At 49.9% G+C, this 25,624-nt stretch overlaps 2 protein-coding genes across 3 annotated transcripts; one reads left to right on the top strand and one right to left on the bottom strand.

Annotated features, from left to right (window-relative positions):
- Positions 1-7,739: 7,739 nt before the first annotated feature.
- On the bottom strand, positions 7,740-21,350 carry CCS (copper chaperone for superoxide dismutase). 2 transcript variants are annotated; one of them, XR_010147088.1, is made up of 8 exons: positions 21,218-21,350; positions 20,804-20,876; positions 14,509-14,646; positions 14,126-14,303; positions 13,213-13,273; positions 8,343-8,605; positions 8,167-8,270; positions 7,740-8,057 (listed from the first exon to the last, which is right to left on the bottom strand). XR_010147088.1 is itself a non-coding variant. In NM_001173530.1 (8 exon segments), coding segments are annotated over 8 exon segments (825 nt in total).
- Positions 21,351-21,383: 33 nt separating this feature from the next.
- On the top strand, positions 21,384-24,545 carry CCDC87 (coiled-coil domain containing 87). Its single transcript, XM_522080.9, has one exon. It carries the CDS (start codon positions 21,505-21,507, stop codon positions 24,049-24,051), a length of 2,547 nt encoding a protein of 848 aa, XP_522080.2. The 5' UTR covers positions 21,384-21,504; the 3' UTR covers positions 24,052-24,545.
- The last annotated feature ends 1,079 nt before the right edge of the window (positions 24,546-25,624 follow it).

Here is a 25,624-nt window from a genome sequence, read left to right as displayed (position 1 = left end):
GTTCGGGACCAGCCTGGCCAACATGGTGAAACCCCGTCTCTACTAAACATACAAAAAATTATCTGGGCGTAGTGGCGTGCGTCTGTAATCCCAGCTACTCAGGAGGCTGAGGCAGGAGAATTGCTTGAACCCAGGAGGCGGAGGTTGCGGTGAGCTGAGATTGTGGCCACTGCACTCCAGCCTTGGTGACAGAGTGAGACTCCGTCTCAAAAAATACATACGTACATATTTGTGTGTGTGTGTGTGTGTATATATATACATATATATACACACATATATACATATATATACACACATATACATATATATACACATATATATACACACACACACACATATATCTGCGGGTGGTGGTGCACCTGTAGTTCTAGCTACTTGAGAGACTGAGGGGGAAGGAATCGCTTGAGCCCAGGATTTTAAGATTATAGTGAGCTGTAATGGTGCCACTGCACTCTAACCTGGGCAAAAGAGTGAAACTCTGTTTCTAAATACATAAATTAATTAAATAGATGTAAAGAATCTTGCCAAATTTCACAGATCTGGCAAATCAGAATGCTGGGGCTTGAATAAGGATCTGACTCCTTGATCTAGAATAATGGAAATAGCATTAAATTAGCCCTAGTTCAGTTTTATGGTCCAGGTGGGCAACCCTCTTCGCTCCTGCAACCCTCACTGAGTTTCTCATCTGTAAAGTGTCTAGCTTGGCTTGGCTGATCTCAAAGAAAAGTTTGCAGGTTTTTTCTTTGTTGTTGTTGTTTGTTTGTTTTGGTTTGGTTTGGTTTTTTGGAGACAGTCTCACTCTGTCGCCCAGGCTGGAGTACAGTGATGAAATCATGGCTCCCTGCAGCCTGGACCTTCCGGGCTGGTCTTGAACTCCTGACCTCGTGGTCTGCCCAGCTCAGCCTCCCAAAATGCTAGGATTACAGGCATGAACCACCATGCCCAGCCACCCCCAGATAATTTTTTAATTTTTACTTTGTAGAGACGGGGGTCAATTTGTTGCCCTGGCTGCTCTCAAACTCCTAGCCTCAAGTGATCCTCCAGAATCAGCCTCCCAATGTGCTAGGATTACAGGCATGACCCACCACACCCAGCTAGATTCTTTACACATATGAGTATCATCTTACCTATAAAATAACTGGCTTTACCACATTTTTGTTTTTAGGTTTAAGAGTTTTTTAATTGTAAATTTGGGGATGGGTGTGGTGGCTCATCCCTGTAATCCTAGCACTTTGGGAGGCTGAGGCAGGAGGATCACTTGAGCTCAGGAGTTCAAGACCAGCCTGAGAAACATAGACCCCCATCTACATGAAAAGAATTTTAAAAATTAACCAGGTGTGGTGGTGTGTGCCTGTAGTCCCAGCTACTCTGGAGGCTGAGAGGGGAGGATCACTTGAGCCCAGGAGGCTAAGGCTGCAGTGAGCTGTGATCGCACCACTGCACTCCAGCCTGAGCAACACAGTGAGGCCTTGTTTCTAATAAAAATTTCTCTTGGCAGGTATGTATGAAGGATAAGGCCATTTTGAGCAATAACAAGTGTTGAACACAATGTAAGACACATAGTAAGAAGTTTGGCCAGATGCAGTGACTCAATGCCTATAATCCCAGCACTTTGGGAGGCCAAGGCAGGAGGATCACTTGAGCCCAGAAGTTTGAGACAAACCTGGGCAACCCAGGGAGACCCCACGTCTCAAAAAATATAAAAATTAGTCCCAGCGCAGTGGCTCACACCTGTAATCCCAGCACTTTGGGAGGCCGAGGTGGGCGTATCACTTGAGGTCAGGAGTTCAAGACCGCCTGATCAACATGGTGAAACCCCATCTCTACTAAAAATACAAAAAATTAGCCGGGAGTGCTGGCGCGTGTCTATAATCCTAGCTACCTGAGAGGCTGAGGCACAAGAATTGCTTGAACCCGGGAGGTGGAGGTTGCAGTGAGCCGAGATCATACCACTGTGCTCCAGCCTGGGTGACAGAGTGAAACTGTCTGAAACAAAAAAAAAAAAGAAAAAGAGCAATTAGCCAGGCATGGTGATGTGCACCAGTGGTCCCAGCTGGGAGGCTGAGGCAAAAAGCTTGCTTGTGCCCAGGAGTTTCAGGTTGCACAGAGCTACGATAATCATGACGCTGGGCTCCAGGCTGGGCAACAAACTAAGAGATCATGTCTCAAAAAAAAAAAAAAAAAAAAAAGAAAAAGAAAAAGAAAGAAAGAAAGAAAAAAAGAAAAAAAATAGGTCAGCTGTGGTGGCTCACGCCTATAATCCCAGCACTTTGGGAGGCCAAGGCAGGCAGATCACTTGAGGTCAGGAGTTTGAGACCAGCCTGGCCAACATGGCAAAACCAATCTCTACTAAAAATACAAAAAAAAAAAAAAAATTAGCTGGGCGTCATGGCACATATCTGTAATCCCAGCTACTCAGGAGGCTGTGTCAGGAGAATCACTTGAACCCAGGAAGCAGAGATTGCAGTGAGCTGAGATCATGCCACTGCACTCCAGGCTGGGCAACAGAGTGAGACTCCGTCTCAAAAATAAATAAAATAAAAAATAAGTTAGCTGGACATGGTGGTGCATGCCTGTAGTTGCAGTTACTCAGAAAGCTGAGGCAGGACTGCTTGATCCCATGAGATGGAGGCTACAGTGAGCTATGATCACACCACCATACTCCAGCCTGAGTGACAGAGCAAGACACCATCTGAAATATACATAAGTAGTGATTTTTCACCTACAAGGGTATCCTGTGGGCTATTTGGTGCAGGACTATCCTGCACATTGAAGGTTGGTAAGTATCCCTAGTCTTCCCCCAATACCAGCAGCATCCCCGCCCCCACCTAGCATTGTCACAGCCAGAAGAAATAGCCCTCACAAACTTCCATAGGGCCATACCATCCCCACTGAGAACCACTGATCTAAATCAAATTTTGTAAACTTAGGTAAACTTAGTTTTGGGTAAAAACAATCTCTGTAATAAAGCAATCTGACAAGTAAAGTCCTTATCTCTTTACAACGAATGGAGAGAAAGGCTAGAGAGAAATTCTGTCATGGAAACTAGAGTACCGTCAAATTTACTTATGAGACCTTTTCCTAAGTTAATTGTATCAATTTACCTGTGGTTTACTAGGTCACTGTAGCAGGTTTATTAATGGCCTCCAAAGATATTAGGTCCTAATCCCTGGAACTTGTGAATGTTACTTTATGTGGCAAAGTCTCTGAAGATGTGATTAAATCAATGGCCCTTGCTAAGAAGAGATTATCCTGGATTACTCTGGTGGTGTTAAATGCAATCACATGTATCCTTGTAAGAGGGAGGCAGAAGGAGATTTGACACAAATACACGGAGGAAAAGGCCATGGGAAGACAGAGCGGACTGAGTGGATGGTGCTGGCCTTGAAGATTGGAGTGAGATTCGGCCACAAGCCAAGGAATGCCAGCAGCCACACAAAGCTGGAAGAGGCCAGGAAGGGATGTTTCCCTATAGTTTCTGGAGGAAGCAAGCTCTTGTCCACACCTTGATTTCAGCCCAGTGATACTAAGTTTGTACTTCTGGCCTCCAGAACTGTGAGAATAAATTTTTGTTGTTTTAAGCCACAGTTTGTGGTACTTTGTTACAGCTGCCACTGTTACAAAGGAAACTGATTACAGGAAACTGATATGAGTTAGTAACAACACAGATAAAGACGTTTTCACAGCTAACTTTCATTATTCCATTGCATAGGTGTTCTTCTCTGCTAGAAAGGAGCTTTTCCCTTTTTGGTCTCCTTCCTTCCAGCTTTCCACCCTATCATGTGAATGTGTGACAATGGGAGGCTTGGTGCTGTGGTAATCACCCTTGCCACCAAAAGGGGAGAGGGGACATGAAGAGAAACACACAGTTCATGATGACAGTATCCTGACGTTGCCACACCACTGGACCTGCTCTGAATCCTCAAATCTCCAGACTGTTGATCTGGTGACATAATTAAATGTCTTAATTGCTTTGGCCACTATTAGGACTGTATTACTTACTGCAGAATTCATCCTAATATAGAATTCCACAGACAATATCAAGACTGAAAATAAGAAACAATGACACAGTCATGTTATTTAAAAATATGGAGGTGTAGGCTGGGTGTGGTGGTTCACACCTGTAATCCCAGCACTTTGGGAGGCCAAGGCGGGCGGATCACAAGGTCAGGACCTGGCTAACATGATGAAAACCCATCTCTACTAAAAATACAAAAAATTAGCTGGGCGTGGTGGCATGCACCTTTCTTTAGTCCCAGCTACTCGGGATGCTGAGGCAGGAGAATCGCTTGAACCCAGGAGGTGGAGGTTGCAGTGAGCCGAGATCACCCCACTGCACTCCAGCCTGGGCAACGAGAGAAACTCCATCTCAAAAAAAAAAAAAATTTTTTTTTGGAGATGGGGTTCTTGCTATGTTGCCCAAGTTGGTCTCGAACTCCTGGCCTCAAGTAATCTTCCCATCTTGGACTTAAATTTTCCTTTTCATTTATTGATTTATTTTTGAGACAGGGTCTCACTCTGTCCCCCAGGCTGGAGTGCAGTGGCACAATCATGGCTCACTGCAACCTTGACCTCCTGGGATCAAGCAATCCTCCCATCTTGGCCTCCCAAACTGCTGGGATTAAAGGCCTCTTTTTTTTTTAATTATTTTTATTTTTTTAGAGACAAGGTCTTACTCTCTCAAGCAGGCTGGAGCAGAGTGGCATGACCATGGCTCACTGCCGCTGCACACTCCTAGGCACAAGCAATCCTCCTGCCTCAGGCTCCTAAGTAGCTGGGACCATAAGCCTGTGCCACCACACTCAGCTAATGTTTAAGTTATTATTATTATTATTATTATTATTATTTTGAGACAGAGTCTTGCTCTCTCGCCCAGGCTGGAGTGCAGTGGCGCGATCTCGGCTCACTGCAAGCTCCGCCTCCCGGGTTCACACCATTCTCCTGCCTCAGCCTCCTGAGTAGCTGGGACTACAGGCACGTGCCACCACACCCAGCTAATTTTTTGTATTTTTAGTAGAGACGGGGGTTTCACCATGTTAGCCAGGATGGTCTCGATCTCCTGACCTCGTGATCCGCCCACCTTGGCCTCCCAAAGTGCTGGGATTACAGGCGTGAGCCACCGCGCCCAGCCTTTTAAATTATTTTTTGTAGAGACAGGGTGTTGCTTTCTTCGCTAGTCTGGTTTCTAACTAGCTTCAAGCAGTCCTCCTGCCCTGGCCTCCCAAAGTGCTGGGATTACAGGCATGAGCCACTGTTCTTGGCCAAAACAGAGCATCTTTGCCTGCAGTTCCACTTCTGCTTTGCAAATGAGGCTTCAAGATGTTTGAACAGTGTCCTGTGATTTAAAAATAAACTTTGAAAAACCACACAGCCAGAAGTTCAGAAGAAAAGCTAATGAGGATGTTGATCCTTTTTTTTTTTTTTTTTTGAGATGGAGTCTCGCTCTGTCGCCCAGGCTGGAGTGCAGTGGCACCATCTCGGCTCACTGCAAGCTCCACCTCCCGGGTTCACGCCATTCTCCTGCCTCAGCCTCCCAAGTAACTGGGACTACAAGTACCTGCCACCATGCCCGGCTAAGTTTTTGTATTTTTAGTAGAGACGGGGTTTCACCGTGTTAGCCAGGATGGTCTCCATCTCCTGACCTTGTGATCCGCCCGCCTTGGCCTCTCAAAGTGCTGGGATTACAGGTGTGAGCCACCACGTCTGGCCGATCTCCTTTTTTTTTTTTTGAGATAAGAGTCTGGTTCTGTCACCCAGGCTGGAGTGCAGTGGTGTGATCTCGGTTCACTGCAACCTCTGCCTCCTGGGTTCAAGCAATTCTCCTGTCTCAGCCTCATAAGTAGATGGGATTTCAGGCACTGTAATCCCACTACACCTGGCTAACTTTTGTATTTTTAGTAGAGATGGGGTTTCGCTATGTTGGCCAGGCTGGTCTCAAACTCCTGACCTCAAGTAATCCACCCACCTTGGCCTCCCAAAGTGCTGGTATTACAGGCGTGAGTCACTGCACCCAGCCTGCAGTGAGTCTTGATTGCACCACTGCACTCCAGCCTGGGCAACAGAGTGAAACTCTGTCTCAAAAAAAGGAAAAAAAAAAAAAAAAAGGCTAATAGAGTCGTGTCATGGTGAACCGTTTAGGCTTAAAAAGGTTAAAACCCAGGCATCATTCCAGAATGGAGGTGAGAGGATGTCAGGGGTTAGCTGTGGGCAGAATCCAGGATGAATTTCTGCAATGACTTGGAAGTGGGGAAAGACAGCCTGAGTCTGGGCTTAAAAGGGTTTGGCTCCCAGCAACCACAGGGAGCTGGAAAAGAACCAGCATAGGTTTGGCAAGAAAGAGCAGAGTCCAAGGGTTGGGGCTAGAGGTGGAACCCACCCACAGCCTTGAAAGGGAAAACAGACAGGGACTGGGGAATGGGATCCGAGCCAGGGGCTCTGCCTCGAAGCCAAGGACAACTAACTGCGAAACCACCCACCCAGTTCCAAGCAGGCAGTGTAGGGACAACGTTTGTAGTCTGCCAGCTTGGGGCAAAGTTTGTAGTCTGCCAGCTTACCCTGTCATAAAAGCAGCTTTGTCAAGGATGAGCAAGGCACCCCATGGGGATGGGGGTACAGGGAAATAATAGACAAGTAGGGAGGCTCTGAACCCGAGGCCCCACAAACTGTACCCTGGTTAGCAGCTCATCCAACCATAGGAAAGGGGAGCTTGGCTAGGGCTGCCTCCGAGGGTCCCACGCAGCCTCAGAATCATAGCTGCTGCTCCCTTAACTTTATATGACAGGCTGTGTGCCAAGCACTTCACTTATGTTAATTGATAATTTTTACTTATGACTGAAAGGAATAAAGTCAGAATTTTTTTTGTTTGTTTTTGGTTTTGTTTTTTTTTTGAGATGGAGTCTTGCTCTGTTGCCCAGGCTGGAATGCAGTGGCGTGATCATGGTTCACTGCAGCCTCAACCTCCCAGGCTGAAGCAATCCTCCCACCTCAGCCTCCCAAATAGCTGGGACCACAAGCATGCACCATCACACCCAGCTAATTAATTTTTTTTTTTTTTGTAGAGACGGGGTCTTACTCTGTTCCCCCCAGCTGGTCTCAAACTCCTGGGCTCAAGAGATCCTCCCGCCTTGGCCTTCCGAAGTGCTGGGATTACAGGTGTGAGCTACCGTGCCCAGCCTCAAGCCAGATTATCTTAACAGGGGGATGCATTAGGAGGATTCGGGAGCGTCTCTTCAATCCCAGGCAGGAGGCAGCTGGCCTCACGAAAGGCTCAGAGAGGGGACTCCAGAGTGACTGGGATTCTCCAGCAACTCTTAGATTCTCCCTGCCTCATTTTTCCTCCTTAGCCGACTGGCTTTTTCTGATGCTCAGTCAATAAGGCAGGGAGAAGAGGACCACCAAAACTTCCCATATTCCCATGTTATGGGTCCAACCACAGGAAAAAACTAAAGCTGGATCTGCCCTGATTTCTCAGGGAAAGCATGGGCCACCATGGGTCAGGTGTCCATTTTGGTTCCAATCAGCCATAGTGAGGGGTTGGGGGAGGCCACAAACAGAAATTTGACTGTAGTGGCTCTTCATTATGGCTCCAAGGAGGAAGATGGGGACTTCAGTGTGTGTGTAGGTTTGAATTCAGGTTTGTTTGGCTCCAATGCTAAGGGGTGGCCCTGATACAAAGGAAAGAAGCAGAGCTATGTTCACCAAGCCCATAAGGGGCATGGAGACAAGCACAAAACACCAAGTCCCAAACGAAAATAAAACTTTCATTTGCCAAGGGAACACCACAGCAGCTCCTGCCCTGTACTGAGCTCTCCAAAGACTGGGCAGGCAAAGTCCCTCTGGCCCCCTCTGGAAGTGGAAAGTGCTCGCCCTGGAGGACAGCAACAGAGCCAAGGTGAGGTCCTGCTCAAAGGTGGGCAGGGGGCTGGGCCGACTCCTTTCGGCCCTTGCCAGCGATGGGCCGGCCTCGCTCCTCCCAGATGGTGAGGCCATCGCAAGAGCAGATCTGCTTGGGGTTCTGGAAAAGGCCAGCGGAGCGTGCAATGATGCCACAGGCCAACCTGCAGAAGAATGTGTGGTCAGGGGTGGGTACCTGTTTGGCCCCCACCCCTGGGTTCCTCATGCACCATCCGCAGAGCACAGCCTCCTGCAGGGGCCGACACCACTCACCTCTCCCCGGAGTTCCCTGTGATCTTGGATAAAGGATGGCCTCCCCGGCCCAGGTCATCTTCTCCCTCATCAATAATCAGGCTGCGGCCAATCACATCCCACACCTTTGAGGGGAGACGACAGCTTCAGATGATGGACCCTGTTAGGAAGGGTGCCCACCTTCTTTTCCACCTTACCTTCAGCTGCTCATCCTCCATTCTGAAGATGGCGCGGCCGTCAGCATCAGCACGGACATTGCCCAGGTCTCCGCGGTGCTGGAATGAGATCCAGTGTGTGTATAGGGGATGTGTGCCACGTGGTGCCAAGCTGCTATCTTCTGATTTCCTGATTCCGATGCCTCTTCCTGCTTCCCTAAAGTACCCATTTCCTCCTGTGGGTACCAGTCTCGTAGGATCTGAGCTCCCCAAGGACTGGGCAGGCAAGGTCCTCTTGGCCCTGTCTGGAAGTGGAAAGTGGTCCAGGAAGTCCTGGACCATCTGAACACTCCCTCCCTGGAACTGAAATCCTGGGCAGGATGACAGTGGGCTGAAAAGAGCCAGTGGAAGTTTCCCCTGCCTGTGCAGTCATTCCCATTGGATCAGACTGTTTTTCCGGCGAGGCAATTGCCCAGCTCTGCTTCTCAGCCTCCAGTTAGCTCAGTTGTGCAGCCTCCTGATGGCTCTGTGAGCCCTTGGCTGTCTTCAATTCCTATAGGCTTAAGTTGGCCAAGCTTGGCTTCCCTGACCATCATAGGCAGCCAGTGTCATCTCCCTGACTCCCAGATTCCAGGAACAGAAGGAAATGCAAGGGGCAAAGGGCCTGTCCTAGCCCCTCGAAGCTGGCTCTGCCCTCCTTCTCCTTTGACAGTAATAAAAATTGTCATAACACACCTATGAGCACCTCCTAGGTCAGACATACTACCCAACATGGCAGGGAGTATGCAGGTCACCATCCTCAAGGGACTCAGAACATGATGGGGGCCCAGATACAGAACAGACTAGGGGTGATGACACACAGGGTGAATACAACAGTTGGTGTGTTTTGGGGTGACAAGGCCTTACTAGTGAACCACAGAAACCCACATCTGTGCAAATAAATTGTCCCCAACCTGACATTTTGGGCAGAAACAAGTGCCTGTGCCAGTACAGGTGGGCTCCCATGACCTTGCTGCTGAGTAACCAGGCATCTCACTGTGCCACCAACTGATGGGCAGGAAGAAGTGGCAGTTCTGCTTTATCTCGTTTTCCAGAGGGATATCTGCTGCCTGCACCTGGTACTTTTTTTTACGCCCTGCGTTGGAGATTTGAACAGTAGAAAGATCAAGAAGGGGGAGGGGATACAGAGCCCTGAAGAGCAGTTTTTTTTGCTTGTTTTGTTTTGTTTTGTTTTGATACGAAGTCTCATTGCAATGCCCAGGCTGGAATGCAATGGTGTGATCTCGGCTCACTGCAATCTCTGCTTCCCGGGTTCAAGCAATTCTCCTGCCTCAGCCTCCCAAGTAGCTGAGATTACAGGCACGCGCCACTATGCCTGGCTAGTTTTTGTATTTCTTTTAATTAATTAATTAATTTATTTATTTATTTATTTATTTATTTATTGAGACAGAGTCTCACTCTGTTGCCCAGGCTGGAGTGCAGTGGTGTGATCTGGGCTCACTGCAACCTCCACCCCCCAGGTTCAAGCAATTCTCCTGTCTCAGCCTCCCGAGTAGCTGTGACTACAGATGCACGCCACCATACCTGGCTAACTTTTGTTTTGTTTTGTTTTGTTGAGATGGAGTCTTGCTCTGTCGCCCAGGCTGGAGTGCAGTGGCGCGACCTCGGCTCACTGCAAGCTCCGCCTCCCAGGTTCACGCTATTCTCCTGCCTCAACCTCCCAAGTAGCTGGGACTACAGGCGCCCGCCACCACGCCTGGCTAATTTTTTGTATTTTTAGTAGAGACGGGGTTTCACAATGTTAACCAGGATGGTCTCGATCTCCTGACCTTGTGATCTGCCCGCCCTGGCCTCCCAAAGTGCTGGGATTACAGGCATGAGCCACTGTGCCCGGCCCAACTTTTGTATTTTTAATAGAGACAGGGTTTCACCATGTTGGTCACGCTGATCTCAAACTCCTGACCTCAAGTGACCCATCCGCCTCAGCCTCCCAAAGTGCTGGGATTACAGGCATGAGCCATTGCACCTGGCCTAATTTTTGTATTTTTAGTAGAGACAGGGTTTCACCATATTGGCCAGCCTGGTCTCGAACTCCTGAACTCAAGTGATCCGTCTGCCTCGGCCTCCCAAAGTGCTGGGGTTGCAGGCGTGAGCCACTGTGCCCAGCTGGAGGAGCGGCCTCAAGGCGGGGGGCAGCCTGGACAGTGTGGCTGGAGGCATGACCCAGCAGGAGTTCAGGGAAAGGCAGCCTTTCCAGGCTGTTTCCTCAGCACACAGGCAGGGGCAATAGGCCGGGGGAGTGGGGTATTGAATGTCCACATCAAGAAGCTAGGCCCAGCTTGTACTCTCAGGCACTGGGAGCCAAGACAAGTTTCAGGCAGGGGCATGGCCTGGTTACTCCAGGCTTCAGAACAATCCTTCTAGTGCAGTCTATGAAAAGTAAAGACTGGAGCAGGGTGAGGAGAGAACAGAAGGGAGCTTAGAGATCAGTTAGGAGATGTGCAAGGGACAACCAGGCTTGGATGCAAATTCCCACATGGAATTCTTTTCCACCTGGGAAAAGCAGATGCTAAAACCCAACAGCAACTTGCCAGTCACCGTGGCCTTGGCTGGTCAGCTCCTGCTCAGTTCTTCCTTGTCTAAGTTAAGGGATTGGGTGAGGTACAGCTGCTGATGCCAGCCCCTTCTGATTCCCTGCCCCACCTAGGGCCCAGGAAGAAAACACAGGTCACAAGGCAGGCTCCTGCCCTTCAGAAACACTCCCTGCCATTCCATGCCTTGAGGGCTTTGCCCGGGCAGTTTCTTTTGCTGGGCTTGCCAATCCCACTCTTACCCTCTTCAATGCCTACTTCCTGCCCATCATCTTTCAAGGCTGCATGAGGCGAATGGCCTCTATGATGCGCCTCCCTTGAGTGTGGGCTGGACCTAGCGTCACTTCTAAGATTAGGTTACAAAAAGAATGTGGCTTGAGTCTTGGACGCCCTCTCTCAATCTCAATCTCTCTCTCCCTCGCTCATTCACTCTGAGAGAAGCCAACTGTCGTGTTGTTAGCTGCCCTAGGGAGAGACCCATGTAGCAAAGAACTGATGTCTCTGGCCAACAGCCAAGGAGGACCTGGGGCCTGCCAACAGCAACATGAGCAAACCTGGAAGCAGATTCTCCTCACGTGGGGCCCTGAGATGACTGCAGCCCTGAGAGACCCTGAGCTGCAGGCACCCAGCTAAGTCACACACAAATTCCTGCCCCAGAGACAGTATATGTTTGTTGTTTTAAACTCCTAACTTTGGAGTCATTTGATTTGCAGCAGCAGATTACTAATCACTGAGCATAAGCATGGCACTGTGCAATGGACTCTATAAGAAATGCCTCTCCAATTTCCCAGAACAGGGAGTAAAAACTTTTGATCATTAGAAGTGTGACAGGGTGGTTGGGCACAGTGGCTCATGCCTGTAATCCCAGCACTTTGGGAGGCCAAGGCAGGTGGATCACTTGAGGTTGGGACTTCAAGACCAGCCTGGCCAACATGGCAAAACCTCGTTTCTACTAAAAATAAAAAAAAGAAAAAGAAAAAAAAAAAAAATGTGACAGAGGCCAGGCATGCTGGCTCATGCTCATAATCCTAACACTGGGAGGCCGAGGAGGGAGGTCTGCTCAAGCCCAGCAGTTTGAGACCAGCCTGAGGAATATAGTGACACCCTATTTCTACCACCAAAAAAAAAAAAAAAAAAAAAAAAAATTAGCTGGGCATAATGGTACATGCTTGTGGTCCCAGCTATCAGGTGAGGTGGGAGGATTGCTTGAGCCCATGAGTTCAAGGCTGTAGTGAGCCATGATCACAGCACTGCACTCCAGCATGGGCAACAGAGTGAGATCCTATCTCGGAAAGGAGAGGGGAGGGGAGGGGAGGGGAGAAAGGAAAAGGAAAAGAAACAGAAGAAAAGCATGATAGGTAACAGCGCTGTGAAAAGTCCAAAAAATCAGTAACATGCATTAAGCAACACATACCATGGTTTCAATTGTTTTGTGGCACAAGGTTGCAAACCCATCAAGATAGAAAATAGCCCAGTCAGAGCCGGGCACAGTGGCTCACGCCTGTAATCCCAGCACTTTGGGAGGCTGAGGTGGGTGGATCACTTGAGGTCAGGAGTTCAAGACTGCCTGGCCAACCTGGTGAAACCCCATCTCTACTAAAAATACAAAAATTAGCCGGGTGTGGTGGTGTGCACCTGTAGTCCCAGCTACTAGGGAGGCTGAGGCAGGAGAATCGTTTGAACTTGGGAGGCTGAGGTTGCAATGAGCTGGGACTGCGCCATTGCACTCTAGCCTGGGCAATAAGAACAAAACTCCATCTCAGAAAATAAAATAAAAAAACCAAATGATTGAGTAACTAAAAATACAACTAGTACTCAGATAAGGCAAAAATCATTAAGGCAACACACAATTCCCTGAAGATTGGGAAATGATTCTCTGCTGAAAAATGAAACTCCAGGACTGGGGTGTTAGGGAACGCCAGGGACAGCCTTTTCAGTTTAGGTAAAACCCTCAACTTCCATATTTCACTTCCTCCCACTGCCCCTGCCCCTCAGGCAGATGAGCTATTCACTGTGGGCTCCAGGACCTCTTGCAGGCTCCTGCAAGGATGATCTCACTGCCTGGAAACCATGGAATTCAGTAATCTCCCCCAGAGACTGTGTGCTCCTTGGGTCAGGCACTGGGGCTGTAATCTATTGTATCCCCTGGGCCTTGATCACAGAAAGTGTCAACAAATGTTTCCAAACTCAGCAAAATAAAATGAGAGGAAAAGACTCCACCAAAAAGGAATCACACTGTTATGATCCCAAGAGCTGCCTGCCCTGCCTCTGAGACTTTGGGTCCTCTCTCAGCCCAAGCCCAAACCCAGACAGACACTTACCCGGTCAGAGTCCTGGGGGCCCCCATGAGATGCTCCATCAGGGTTAAAGTGGTTCCCACAGCTAAGAAAGAAAGGAAACAGGTGGGCAGGAAAGCAGCTCACAGACCAGGTGCTCTACCCTCTCATCTATTTATATTTGCTTCATTCATTCATTCATTCATTCATTCAACAAACAGGCCTACTCTGTGCTGGGCTTTGGGTAGAGGGCACCGAGAAGAATCAGACATGGGTCCTGTCCTGAATAAGCTTCCGGCTCAGGGGATTCACAGATGAGTAAACAACTAGTTATATCACAGCATGACAAACACCATGGCATGGGGACCCTTCCTTTGCTGTGTCCAGAAGTCCCCTTCCATCTCAGAGGCAGTAAGGTGGTTATAAGCAGGACCTTCAAGATCAGATTTTATTTTTTTTCTTGAGACAGAGTTTTGCCCTGTCACCCCTGAGCTGGAGTGCCGTGGTGCAATCTCAGCTCACCACAACCTCCACCTCCTGAGTTCAAGTGATTCTCCTGCCTCAGGAGATTACGGGCCTCCCTAGTAGCTGGGATTATGGGCACATGCCACTGCACCTGGCTAATTTTTTTTTGTATTGTTAGTAGAGATGGGGTTTCACCATGTTGGCCAGGCTGGTCTTGAACTCCTGACCTCAGGTGATCCGCCCACCTCAGCCTCCCAAAGTGCTAGATTACAGGTGTGAGCTACTGTGCCCAGCCAAGGTCAGATCTTGACTCAAATCCCAACTCTACCTTTTACCTGCTCTGGACCTTTGGCAAGTCATTTAACCTCTGTGAGCCTCAGTTTCCTCATCTGGAGGTTGTGCCTGTGTGTATGTGCCTCACAGAGTATTGGTGAGGGCCAAGTGTGAAAATGTGTAGCTGAGAATGCTACTGGGGAGACTTCAGACAACTCACCTGTTGCAGTTGTTTGTAAGGTCCCCGTACTGATGGACGTGGAGTCCATGCAGCCCAGGCTCCAGGCCATCAATAGTTCCCTCGATGAGGCAGCGCTCAGGGGTCAGCTGCAGGAAGCGCACCACCCCCTGCACGGTGCCAGACCCCCCCAGGATGGCCACTGCTGCCCCCAGATTTTCTGCAAGGTATTAGACACTTGGGCTGGCTTGCCACCTCACCCAGCACACCTCTTCAGCAGCTCGGGAAGGGCAGGGAGTCTCACATAATTTTCACACCTTCCTCAAAGCCACTCCAACCCAGAGCCCGAGAATCCTATGATTAGATTTGTACCAGCTCTGAGCCACCTCCCTCCCAGAGGGGCCAAGGCCACAGTGGTCACTCACGCAACTGGCCGCTGCCCATGCCCTTGAGTACCGCCTGCCGCCCCGTGCCTTCCAGGAGAGCCTGCACCTCCTGGCTGGGCAGAGTGGTGTGTACCAAGACCATCTGGTCCTCCAAGTGCACCTCCACATCCGGGACACCTGGCAAGAGAGAGAGGGAAGAGGGCAACAGAGGCTGGCACCCAGTGCTGGCAGCAGGGAACAGAAAAACAGACAGCAATTCTCCCATGGTCAGAGGCAAGCTACTTTGTAACTGTGTAACCCTGAGTAAGCCTCTTCACTTCTGAGTCTGTTTCTTTTCATATAAATGGGGATAATGCCACCTTGCCCCCAGGATTTCTGTGAGTTCTAATACACGCCAGGCATTATTTATAACTTTGGAAACATACATCATTCTTTTTAAAGCAGTGTTTTTTTTTTTAAGTGGGCTATCCATAGTGGCATTATTCACAATAGCCAAAAGATAAAAATAACCCAAATGCCCATCAACTAATGAACAGATAAAATGTGGTATCCATACAATGAAATACTATTCAGGAACGAAGTGCTGATACATGCTACAACATGGACGGACCTTGAAACATTATGCTACAAGAAAGCCAGTCACAAAGCCACATATATAATGCCATGTATATTAGATATCTAGAATAGGCAAATCCACAAACAGAAAATATTCTTCCCGTAGGAGATAGCTTAAAAAAAAATTTTTTTTTTTTTGAAACAGAGTCTCTCTCTGTTGCTCAGGCTGGAGTGCAGTGGCACGATCTTGGCTCACTGCAACCTCCACCTGCTAGATTCAAGCAATTCTCCTGCCTCAGCCTCCCAAGTAGCTGGGACTACAGGCATGCACCACCATGCCCGGCTAATTTTTGTATTTTTAGTAGAGATGGGGGTTTCACCATGTTGGCCAGGCTGGTCTCGAACCCCTGGCCTCAGGTAATCCACCCACCTTGGCCTCCCAAAGTGCTAGGATTACAGGCGTGAGCCACCATGCCAATGCACTCCAGCCTGGGTGACAGAGCAAGACTCCGATACGGAATAAAACAAACAAACAAAAAGAACAAAATAGGCCGGGTGCGGTGGCTCACGCCTGTAATCCCAGCAGTTTGGGAGGGCGACATGGGTGGATCACCTGAGGTCAGGAGGTTGAGACCAGCCTGGCCAACATGGTGAAACCCTGTCTCTACCAAAAATATAAAAATTTGCCAGACAAGGGGGTGCACACCTGTAGTCCCAGCTACTCGGGAGGCTGAGGCACAAGAACTGCTTGAACCCAGGAGGCAGAGGTTGCAGTGAGCTGAGACTGCACCACTGCACTCCAGCCTGGGTGAAAAAGTGAGACTCCGTCTCTAAAATAAAATAAAATAAAATAAAATAAAATAAAATAAAAGGAAAGGAAATCCTATATCTCTTAGCTATCACCCTCCTATTCTCCCACCCCTGCCACCAATCTATTTTCTTTCTCTATTTTTTTAAATTTATTTTTTTATTTTTTTGAGATGGAGTCTCGCTCTGTCACCCAGGCTGGAGTGCAGTGGCACAATCTCAGCTCACTGAAACCTCCATCTCCCGGGTTCAAGCGATTCTCCTGCCTTAGCCTCCCGAGTAGCACGGACTACAGGCACACACCACCACCATGCCCAGCTAATTTTTTTGTATTTTTTTCTTTTAGTAGACATGGGGTTTCACCATGTTGGCCAGGCTGCTCTCGAACTCCTGACCTCAGGTCATCTGCCTGCCTCAGTCTCCCAAAGTACTGAGATTACAGGCATGAGCCATCACGCCTGGCTGTGGCCTAGGATTTCTTTATGAAGTGATAAAAATGTAAAACTGACAGTGGAGAGATGGTTGTACAACTCTGAAAATACTACAAACAGATGAACTGTATCCTTTAAATGGGTGAATTTTTTTTCTTTTTTTTTTTTTGAGACAGAGTCTTGCTGTGTCACCCAGGCTGGAGTGTAATGGCACAATCTCGGCTCACTGCAACCTCAGCCTCCCAAACTGTTGGGACTACAGGCGTGAGCCACTGCGCCTGGCCTAAATGGGTGATTTTTATAGTACATGAATTATATCTTTTTTTATTTTCAAGATGGAGTCTCGCTTTGTCACCTAGGCTGGAGAGCAGTGGCATAATCTTGGCTCACTGCAACCTCTGCCTCCTGGGTTCAAGCAAGCCTCCCAAAGTGCTGGAATTACAGGCGTGAGCCACTGTGCCTAGCTGCCCAGCCTATGAATTATATCTTTTTTTTTTTTTGAGACAGAGTCTCACTCTGTCGCCCAGGCTGGAGTGCAGTGGCGCCATCTGGGCTCACTGCAAGCTTCACCTCCTGGGTTCACGCCATTCTCCTGCCTCAGCCTCCCGAGTAGCAGGGACTACAGGCGCCCGCCACCAAGCCCGGCTAATTTTTTGTATTTTTAGTAAAGACGGGGTTTCACCGTGTTAGCCAGGATGGTCTCAATCTCCTGACCTCGTGATCTGCCCGCCTTGGCCTCCCAAAGTGCTGGGAATACAGGCATGAGCCACCACACCTGGCCTTTTTTTCTTTTTGAAATGGAGTCTCGCTCTGTCACCCAGGCTGGAGTGCAGTGGCACAATCTCGGCTCACTGCAAGCTCCACCTCCTGGGTTCTAGCCATTCTCCTGCCTCAGCCTCCCGAGTAGCTGGGACTACAGGCGCCCGCCATCACGCCCAGCTGATTTTTTGTGTTTTTATTAGAGACAGGGTTTCACCGTGTTAGCCAGAATGGTCTCGATCTCCTCACCTCATGATCTGCCTGCCTCAGCCTCCCAAAGTGCTGGAATTACAGGTGTGAGCCACTGCGCCCAGCCGAATTATATCTTAATAAAGCTATTACACGCATAAAAGGCAGGGACTATTGCCATCATTAGTAGAGCTAACACTTACTGGGCATGGACGGTGAGCGAATCCTGTGTTTTACCTGTCTTAACATACTTGGTACTCCTACTAAGCCTCTAAGTTAGGTACAATGATCCCCATTTTACAGATGAGAAAACTGAGGCACAGAAAGATGAAGAAACTTGCTCAAAGTCGCACTGTAGTAAGTTGTGCAACTGGACCTCTGACCATGCAGCCTAGCTCCAGAGCCCCAGCACTTAACCCAGATATTGTACTCACCCTAGGAAGCAGCCCTTAGGCTCCAAGCTGGGTTAGGACCACACCCCTTGTGGTCCTGTAGCAGCTCACACTCCCCCTCCTGTAATTCACATTGCACTGACTACAGTCCTGTTTCACTCCTAGGCCGCCAGCTCTGTGAGGGCAGGAGCTCTGTGAGGTCCACAAGGGTCAAGTTCAAAAGTCAGTTGTCGGCCGGGCGCGGTGGCTCATGCCTGTAATCCCAGCACTTTGGGAGGCCGAGGTGGGTGGATCACAAGGTCAGGAGATCGAGATCATCCTGGCTAACACGGTGAAACCCCATCTCTACTAAAAATACGAAAAAGTTAGCCGGGCATGGTGGCGGGCGCCTGTAGTCCCAGCTACTCAGGAGGCTGAAGCAGGAGAATGGCATGAACCCGGGAGGCGGAGCTTGCAGTGAGCCGAGATTGTGCCACTGCACTCCAGCCTGGGCAACAGAGCGAGATTCCGTCTCAAAAAAAAAAAAAAAGTCAGTTGTCAGATGGCCAGGCGTGGTGGCGCACACCCATAATCCCAGCACTTTGGGAGGTTGAGGCAGGTGGATCACATGAGGCCAGGAGTTCGATACTAGCCTTGCCAACATGGCAAAACTCCATCTTTAGTAAAAGTACGAAAATTAGCCAGGCATGGTGGTGCACACCTGTAATCCCAGCTACTCAGGAGGCTGAGGTGGGAGAATCAAATGAACCGGGAGGTGGAGGTTGCAGTGAGCTGAGATGGTGCCACTGCACTCCAGCCTGGGCAACAGAGCAGAACAAGACCCTGGCTTTTATGTGCAAAAGCTATTAGAGGGGGCAACAGAAGCAATGGGGAACCCATCAAAGGATGAGGTTCTTACACAGGCTAGGGAGAGGTGGGGTGGCCTGGAGCAGTGTGGAGGCCTAAGTATGTTTTGGACACATAGCAGATAAGATGTCCTGATGACAGGCCTCAGCATAGGAGGGTTCCCAGACCCTCAGGTCTCCAGAGAAGAGCTGATTCTCTGCTCCTGAAGTGGGAAGTTCCTTGTCACTATGTACCTCCTGAATTATTGACTGAGTCTAAACCAAGAGGGAGGCTGGTACCTTAGCCAAGCAGCCATTCAGTTTGCTCCTTGAGTTAAAACTGGTAGACCTTGGAATGTAGCCAGGCCCACCCTTGGTTGGCTCAGAGCCCAGTGAGAGAGAAACAGAAGGCCACAGAGAACACCAGGGCAAGTGATAGAGATTCAAGGGGGTGAGCCTTGGGCTAGGGGCTCCTCCTGCTTACCTCCTGAGAAGGCCTTCCCCCAGGCCTCCTGAGATGGCAACTCTCTTTCTCTGTGTGTGTGTATTCTAGAAAACTACAGCTTCCCTCCCTGGCCCCATGAGAAAGCCAAGCCAGACCAGAAAACACAGAGTCACCAGAAGTCTTTATCTGTTGCCTAAGAAACATGCTGAGGGCTGAAAACTGCTCCGGGTCCAAGAGAAAGGCCAGCTGTCTGCTCTCCTGGCAAGCAAGTTGTACAGGAAGTGGAGGGCCCATTCACCACCCAAAACGCGTAGTCTAAGCAAACCCAGCTTCAACATTGTCCCCTCCAGCCTTCTTCCATCCAGATCACCACCTGTAAGCCCTTCTTCTCATAATCCCCTAGGATTTACTGGGCTGTTATTACATGCCAAAGACTTTTCTAAATGCTTTTTTTGTATTAACTCGGTTACTCTTCAGGACAATCCTCCAGATTAGCTTCTATTATCATCCCCCATTTAACACAGAAGAAACAGAGACACAAAAAGTAACATGCATGAAGTCTTAGTGCCATTAAGTGGCAAAGAGGGGGTTTGAACTCTAGAGCTCATACCCCTAATCACTTTACAGAGTCCACCACTACCAGGGTCCCAGCTTCAGAAGCCATCTTATCTCATTCCCTCTCACCATTGCTCTTTCCACGAAGCATTCTGCGAATGCCATCCAGGTAACGCTTGCATGCTCATTTCCACCTGAGTGCAGGGGATGTGCCTGATACCCATGAGAACTCTTCTCCCTAAAAAGCCCCAGTGTCTGGTCCATACCTGCCAAATGACTGGGTGAACTTGTTTTTTTTTTTTTTTTTTTTTTTTTTTGAGAGAGGGTCTCACTCTGTCACCCGGCCTGGAGTGCAGTGGAGCGATCCAACTCACTGCAGCCTCCACCTCCTGGACTCAAGCAATCCTCCTGCTTTGGCCTCCCCAGTAGCTGGGACTACAGGAGTGCACCATGACGCCCAGCTAATTTTTGTATATTTTACAGAGGAGGGTTTTCGCCATGTTGCTCAGGCTGCTCTCAAACTCATGGACTTGAGCAATCTACCTACTTTGGTGTCCCAAAGTGCTGGGATTACAGGCGTGAGCCACTGAGCCTGGCCTGGATAAACACTTAACAGAATCAAAGGAAGCCAGTTCCCAGAGCCATGCTGGTGGCTCTACCTTTCCAGATCTTTCTCATTGTGCCAGGTCACTTCCAGACCAGCTGGCCTTTTATTTATTATTATTATTTTTTTGAGATGGAGTCTCGCTCTGTTGCCCAGGCTAGAGTGCAGTGGCGCGATCTTGGCTCACTGCAAGCTCCGCCTCCCGGGTTCACGCCATTCTCCTGCCTCAGCCTCCCAAGTAGCTGGGACTACAGGCACCTGCCACCACACCTGGCTAATTTTTTGTATTTTTTAGTAGAGACGGAGTTTCACTGTGTTAGCCAGGATGGTCTCGATCTCCTGACCTGGTGATCCACCCACCTCGGCCTCCCAAAGTGCTGGGATTACAGGCATGAGCCACCACACCCAGTGGTATAGAAAGCTACCCAGGATGGTATAGGGCCTGCGCTGCTGTTTGCTTTGTCAAGATTATGTTGTTTCCCAAGCAAAAACTGCCTGTTTTCCAAGGAACTCCCTCAGCCTAGCTCCTCAGTCTCTGGGGCACCTGAGGTTCAGGACAACAAGACAGGCAGTTAGAATCTGTCAGGGCAAGCTGGACAGCTGTACTCTAGGCTCTGCCTCCAGGTCTGTGTGTAACTCTGAGAACATGCCTTTCACTCTCTGGGGTTCACTTTCTGCATCTGTAAAATGGGAGTAGGGTTCGCCTAATAGATTCGCCTAGTCCCTCCCAGAGGCTTCTGGACTGTCTGCAGAAAAGTTTACCCTGTTCTTACCTGCCACCCCTTGCAGGGATTTGCGCACCGCGTCCACACAGCTCTGACAGGTCATCTGCACCGCGAACTCCAACTGCAAGGGCGGCAGGGACCAACCGATGATCGCTGGGGAAGTGCCTTGGTATGACTTTGTTTCACCACCAACCCTATGACCACCGCAAGGGTCTGGGAACAAGCCCCACTTAACCCCTCTTCAAGCACCTTCTTCATGATCTCTCATGACCATTCCAGGACCATGGGAGTCACCCCCCAACACTCACGCGGGGCCCCTGCTACCCTCGCACCCTAGTTTCATCCCATGGCCCCAGGCCCCAACCCAAGTGCCCACTCCTTCTCCTCTTCCCAAGGTAACGATCATCCCAGGGGCCGAGGCTCTCTGCCCGGCGAGGCTCCACACGAAGCCTCGACCCTCACCGTGCAGAGGGTCCCCTGGTTCCCCGAATCCGAAGCCATTCTGGACCCAGTCACCACCCCGAGACGCAGAACTCCTCCGGCGCAGGAGCACCAACCAGCGCGGCGTCGCGGGGACTGAGCCTCTAAAGCCACCCTTAACTCCTCCTCCTAGTGCGTGCGCACGCAAGGCCCTGTTCGTCAGCTACCGGGTGGCGGCCGCGCAGGCGCACTCGGGCCGTCGGGCTCCTGGTTGCCTTAGTAACCCCTCGGCTTTCTGTTCCCGGACGGTGGCGGCCGCCGGCTCTAAGATGGAGCCCCCGAAGCCCGAGCCTGAGCTCCAGCGGTTTTACCACCGGCTGCTGCGTCCGCTGTCGCTCTTCCCCACTAGGACGACGTCCCCAGAGCCTCAGAAGCGCCCCCCGCAGGAGGGCCGGATTCTGCAGTCCTTCCCTCTGGCGAAGCTGACGGTGGCGTCGTTGTGCAGCCAGGTGGCCAAGCTGCTGGCCGGCAGCGGGATAGCAGCGCGAGTGCCTCCTGAGGCCCGACTACGTCTCATCAAGGTCATCCTGGACGAGCTGAAGTGCAGCTGGCGGGAGCCGCCCGCCGAACTTAGTCTGAGCCACAAAAACAACCAGAAGCTGCGGAAGCGGCTCGAGGCCTACGTGCTGCTGAGCAGCGAGCAGCTCTTCTTGCGCTACCTGCACCTGCTGGTGACCATGTCGACCCCCAGGGGGGTCTTCACTGAATCAGCCACCCTCACTCGGTTGGCCGCCAGCCTCGCCAGGGACTGCACACTCTTCCTTACTAGTCCCAACGTCTACCGTGGCCTGCTCGCCGACTTCCAGGCCCTGCTGAGGGCAGAGCAGGCCTCTGGAGATGTGGACAAGCTGCGCCCTGTCTGCCCCGCTGGGACGTTCAAGCTGTGCCCTATCCCCTGGCCTCACAGCACTGGCTTCGCCCAAGTGCAGTGCTCTAACCTCAACCTGAACTACCTCATCCAACTCAGCCGTCCACCAGAGTTTCTCAGTGAGCCAGGAAGGATGGATCCAGTGAAGGAATTGAAGTCCATCCCTCGGTTGAAGAGGAAAAAGCCTTTCCACTGGCTGCCCTCCATAGGAAAGAAGAGAGAAATCGACATCAGTTCTTCACAGATGGTGTCGCTGCCCAGCTATCCTGTGGCCCCCACCAGCAGGGCTTCCCCCTCGCCTTTCTACCCTGAGCTCCGGAGAGGCCAATCCATGCCCTCCCTGCGTGAGGGCTGGAGGCTGGCAGATGAGTTGGGCCTTCCTCCACTCCCATCTCGCCCCTTAACCCCGCTGGTCTTGGCTACAGAGAGCAAACCAGAGCTGACTGGGCTCATCGTGGCTGAGGATCTGAAGCAGTTGATAAAGAAGATGAAGTTGAAGGGGACTCGCTACCCACCACTGGACTCAGGCCTGCCTCCTCTCCTGGGGGTTGTGACCCGTCACCCAGCTGCAGGGCATCGCCTGGAGGAGCTGGAGAAGATGTTGAGGAACCTCCAGGAGGAAGAAGCCTCTGGGCAGTGGGACCCCCAGCCCCCCAAATCCTTTCCACCTCACCCACAGCCAGTGACCATTACTTTGAAGCTTAGAAATGAAGTCGTGGTCCAGGCGGCTGCCGTACGGGTCTCTGATAGAAACTTCTTAGACTCTTTCCACATTGAGGGGGCCGGAGCCCTGTATAACCATCTGGCTGGTGAACTGGATCCCAAAGCCATTGAAAAAATGGATATTGATAACTTTGTTGGCAGTACTACCAGGGAGGTCTACAAGGAGTTGATGAGCCATGTCTCTTCTGACCACTTACATTTTGATCAAGGGCCCCTAGTTGAGCCTGCAGCAGATAAAGACTGGTCGACCTTCCTGTCCTCAGCCTTTCTACGTCAAGAAAAACAGCCTCAAATCATCAACCCTGAGCTGGTTGGACTTTATTCCCAGAGAGCAAACACTTTACAGTCCAATACTAAGAAGATGCCCTCCCTCCCATCACTCCAAGCTACCAAAAGCTGGGAGAAGTGGTCAAACAAGGCCTCCTTGATGAACTCATGGAAAACCACCTTGTCTGTGGATGACTACTTCAAGTACCTCACCAACCATGAAACAGATTTCCTTCATGTCATCTTTCAAATGCATGAAGAAGAGGTTCCTGTGGAGATTGTGGCCCCTGTCAGAGAGTCCCTAGAGATTCAGCACCCTCCCCCATTGCTAGAAGATGAAGAACCAGACTTTGTGCCAGGAGAGTGGGATTGGAACACTGTGCTAGAGCATAGGCTAGGAGCTGGGAAGACACCCCACCTGGGAGAACCCCACAAAATTCTGAGCCTGCAGAAGCGTCTGGAACAACTGTGGTCTGTGCTTGAGGTCCCTGACAAGGACCAGGTGGACATGACCATTAAATATAGCTCCAAAGCCCGCCTGAGGCAGCTGCCTTCATTGGTGAATGCCTGGGAGCGGGCCCTGAAGCCCATTCAGCTGCGGGAGGCATTGCTGGCGAGACTAGAGTGGTTTGAGGGACAAGCTTCCAACCCCAACCGCTTCTTCAAAAAGACCAACTTGAGCTCCAGTCACTTCCTGGAGGAGAATCAGGTCCGAAGCCATCTCCACAGGAAGCTCAACTTAATGGAGTCTTCTTTGGTTTCCCTCCTGGAGGAGATAGAGTTAATCTTTGGCGAGCCAGTGATCTTCAAGGGGCGGCCCTACCTGGACAAGATGAAGAGTGACAAAGTGGAGATGCTGTATTGGCTGCAACAGCAGCGGCGGGTTCGCCACCTGGTCTCGGCCCTGAAGGATCCCCACCAGTCAACCCTGTTCAGGAGCTCAGCAGCCAGCCTTTAGTAGCTCCTGGGAATACCCCTATTACGCCTTGACCAGGCCTGCAAATGCCTCCCTCACCCCTAAATGGCCAGCAGCTCATCTAGACCTCTTTACTGCTTTGGAAGAAGAAATATTTGTCTATATCTGGGAGTGGAGGGTTCAGGAACATTATGCTTCCAACTACGAAGGGATTGAGACTAAAACTATTGTTTTCTTAGTGAAATTCTCATGAAAGAATCCCCAAGCCTAGTAGTCCCATTATGTCAAGCCTTGCACAATACAAGCCAAATCTCCTATATCAAAAGAACTGAGACCTTGGAGTTAATTGTAGTGGGAAAGGTCAGAGGCAAAGGTGATCTTTGGAACAACTCACTTTAGCATTCCTATCACACTACATTAAATTGTCACCTCTTTTAGTTCTCAAACACTATTAGGAAGAAGAAAATTAATTAAATTTTTACCAGTTATGTGCACATGGTACAAAGTATACCAGGATGTGTACTGAAAAGTAAGCCTTCCCATACCCACCTCCAATGTCTGTTTCGTGCTGTGGGGATAAGTGTTACAATTTTTAAATTTAATTTAATTTTTATTTATGTATTTATTTATTTTTTGAGACAGAGTCTCACTCTGTTGCCCAGGCTGGAATGCAGTGGTACAATCTCAGCTCACTGCAACCTCTGCCTCCCTGGTTCAAGCGATTCTCCTGCCTCAGCCTCCTGAGTAGCTGGGATTACAGGCACCTGCCACCACGCATGGCTGATTTTTGTATTTTTAGTAGAGATGGGGTTTCACCACGTTGGCCAGGCTGGTCTCAAACTCCTGAGCTCAGGTGATCCACCTGCCTCAACCTCCAAAAGTGCTGGGATTACAGGTATGAGCTACAGCACCTGGATTTCTTTTTTTTTTTCAATTTTAGAGACGGGGTCTTGCTCTGTTGCCCAAGCTGGAGTGCAGTGGCCTGATCATAGCTCACTGCAGCTTGAACTCTTGGGCTCAAGCAATCCTCCTGCCTCAGCCTCCTAAGTAGCTGGGACTACAGCTGCTCACCACTGCACCTGGCTAATTTTTTGAGTTTCTTAAAAAAAACAAATATATATATATACACACACACATACACACACATATATATGTGTGTGTGTATATATATATATATGTGTGTATATATATATATTTTTTCTTTTGAGAGGGAGTCTCACTCTGTCGCCCAGGCTGGAGTACAGTGGCGCAATCTCAGCTCACTGCAAGTTCCGCCTCCCGGGTTCATGTCATTCTCCTGCCTCAGCCTCCTGAATAGCTGGGACTACAGGTGCCCACCATCACGGTCAGCTAATTTTATTTATTTTTAGTAGAGACGGGGTTTCACTTTGTTAGCCAGGATGGTCTTGATCTCCTGACCTCGTGGTCCGCCCACCTTGGCCTCCCAAAGTGCTGGGATTACATGCGTGAGCCACCGTGCCTGGCCCCAAATATATATATATATATTTTTTGAGCTAGGGTCTTGCTCTGTTGCTCAGGCTGGAGTGCAGCCTTGAGTGGGGGATTTCATTTCCTTTTCATTCATTCATTCATCCATCATATATTTGATGTACAT

The sequence above is a fragment of the Pan troglodytes genome, chromosome 9 (assembly GCF_028858775.2).
Source record: "Pan troglodytes isolate AG18354 chromosome 9, NHGRI_mPanTro3-v2.0_pri, whole genome shotgun sequence".
In the NCBI taxonomy this organism is placed as follows: domain Eukaryota; kingdom Metazoa; phylum Chordata; class Mammalia; order Primates; family Hominidae; genus Pan; species Pan troglodytes.
This window is presented reverse-complemented; position numbering and strand designations above follow the sequence as displayed.